The following is a 2,360-nucleotide window of genomic DNA, read 5'->3' on the forward strand; positions in this document are numbered from 1 at the left end:
CGTCCGAAGGAAGGCTGTGGCAACAGAGGTGTGCCGTCGGGGGAGGGGGGAGCCTGTCGAGTGCGGCGAAGACTCGATCGGCTCCAGGCGCTGCGAGAACTGCGGGAAGCGCGGCGAGAGGCTGCCGAGCGACGAGAGGCTGTCGAACGCCTGGCGGAAGGAGAATCGGAGTCAACAAGAAGCCGTGAAGAGTCGCGCCGTGGCGAGAGGCCGTGTGCCGCAGACACGCGCTCCGCCACGCCGGCCGAGCAGGTCGACGCGGCGGAGCATCCGCCGCCACAGCCCCCGCCGCTGCCGCTGCTCTCTCCTCCTCCTCCCCCTCCCGCGCCGTGCGTCGCGCCACTCTTACTGCTCCTGCTACCGCCGCTGCTCGGGCTCGCGGCGCTGACACCACTCTTACTGCTCCTGCTACCGCCGCTGCTCGCGGCGTTGAGCAGCTCCTGCGCCAGCTCCTTCGGCGTCCTGCGAGAGAGGTTGCTCACGGCCGTGCCGCTGTGCGACGCGGCGCCCGACCCTACGGTGTGTGAGCAACCAACATCAGGGAGTGAGTACGGCACCGTGCGGAGAATGCAGCCGAACATATGCGTGTCCCGCCTCAAAGTACCAGTCGGAAGACAGGGAGCCCAAATCCCGCATCTATCCGCCCGGGCCGACGCTCGGCTGCGGGCTCCTCTCGCCCGTGTTCGAGCGCGTCACCGAGCGCGGCCTCTCTACCAACTCGCGGACGACCGGCCGTGCGAAGGCTGCGGCTCCTGAGGGGAAGGCTCCAAGAAGGTTCCTGAATGGTTCCTGTGTCTCACTGCCGGCCATGCGAAGGCGGCAGCGCCGCTCTCTCGGCGCCCGACGGCCGGCATGGGCGGGGGCCTACTGACAGAGCTGCGACTCCAGAGGAGGAAAGCTGGCGCCCGCTGTGAATCCCTCGATCGTGTAGTGTACCTAGAAGAAGAAAGCTGCCGATCAAGAGGTAGAAAGCGCGCGCGAGTCGGCCGGCAAGGTTTGGGGCATGGTGATGTGCGACGGCGACACCTCCTGCTGGAGCCACTCGTGCTGCCTGTTCACAGCCGCGCACTGTGAACGGCGACTCCTCCCGCACACCTGCCCGCCGGCCACATTGCTGCCGCAGCGCACTGGCCGAGGCGCGCGTCTTCGGGTCGCGGTCGAAGCAGCGGAGCAGAAAGTCGTTGAGCAGCGGGGAGCCGGTGCGGACCTGCGCGTCTCACCCCACCGGTTGACTCATTCATTCCTTGAGCAGACCGTCGTTGAGCAGCCGCTGTGGACCGTCTCGGGGACGGGCGAGAGGGCCATCTCTCGGCTGTATCTCGGCTGTATCTCGGCTATGTCTGCCGTCTCGGGGATGGGCGGGTCGGTGTTGTGCACGATGCGGTAGAGGGCGTTGACCGGCCGCAGCTCGAAGTAGGGCGGCTCGCCTAATCAATCAGCCAGCGAGCAACCAACTCCTCAACCAGCTCAAGGACCGTGCAACCATATCCCGGCCACATCTTGGCTGTCCGCGGCTACATCTCTCGGCTAGATCTCGCCCGTCAGCAGCTCGAGGACCGTGCAGCCGAGCGACCAGATGTCGGACGCCGTCGTGAAGGGGTCCATCTGGATGATCTCAGGCGCCATCCAGTAGGGCGTGCCGACGGGCCCCTCTCCTCGCCCATCGATGGGTGCCCCCGCCTGCAGAGCAGTCGTGTAAGCAATAACCTCCGAATTCTAAGATCCCCCCCCCCCCCCCCCCTCCCGCCCAAGCGACCAGCGGCCGCTAAGTCTACACTACCCTCGTCTCGCCCTCGCCTGCTCCGCCGCGTCGACGACGCGGCTGGCGACCCCAAAGTCAGCGAGCTTCACCTGAGAGCGGATCCATCAACAAGATACGAGTCAATCGGCGGGAGGCAAACACGGTCGCGGCGGCGAGGGCGAGGCAGCGGGCGGCGTCCGCGGGGGCGGGGAGGAGGGCTGCGGCAGCGGCGGCGGCGAGGGCGCGTGTCGGGCGGCGGCGGCGAGGGCGAGGCTTGCGGCGAGGGCGAAGGCTGATCGTCTCTGAACTGACAGGAGGACTCGCGGGCGAGCACGCACCTGCCCGTCCTGCGTGATCAGGAGGTTGGCGCCCTTGATGTCTCGGTGGCAGATGCCCTGTGCGTGAAGCCACTCGAGCCCCGCCAGCACCTGAAGCAAGGACAGGAGGACAGGAAAGCTGGCGTCGGGGCTCGTGCACCCTCTCTCGATGGTAGCTAGCATGGACAGGAGTGCAGCGTTGTTGGAGGCGGCCAAGGGGCGGCGGGGGGGGGGGGGGAGAGCATGAGGTCTCGGAGGTGTGCCCCGGGGCACCTGCCGCATGTAGACCATGAGCATGTGCT

General features: G+C 67.5%; 1 protein-coding gene across 1 annotated transcript in view; it reads right to left on the reverse strand.

The window, feature by feature from the left end:
• EMIHUDRAFT_119341 (hypothetical protein) overlaps positions 1–2,355 on the reverse strand; it is a gene marked incomplete at both ends in the record, with an annotated part of 4,269 nt that extends 1,914 nt beyond the window's left edge. The window contains 6 exons of the mRNA XM_005767887.1: positions 25–150; positions 697–752; positions 1,129–1,207; positions 1,558–1,680; positions 2,080–2,169; positions 2,332–2,355. Coding sequence (XP_005767944.1) covers positions 25–150; positions 697–752; positions 1,129–1,207; positions 1,558–1,680; positions 2,080–2,169; positions 2,332–2,355 — 498 coding nt within the window. The remainder of the gene's footprint in view (positions 1–24; positions 151–696; positions 753–1,128; positions 1,208–1,557; positions 1,681–2,079; positions 2,170–2,331) is intronic.
• Between the last annotated feature and the right edge of the window lie 5 nt (positions 2,356–2,360).

The sequence above is a fragment of the Emiliania huxleyi genome, assembly GCF_000372725.1.
Source record: "Emiliania huxleyi CCMP1516 unplaced genomic scaffold EMIHUscaffold_476, whole genome shotgun sequence".
Lineage (NCBI taxonomy): Eukaryota > Haptophyta > Isochrysidales > Noelaerhabdaceae > Emiliania > Emiliania huxleyi.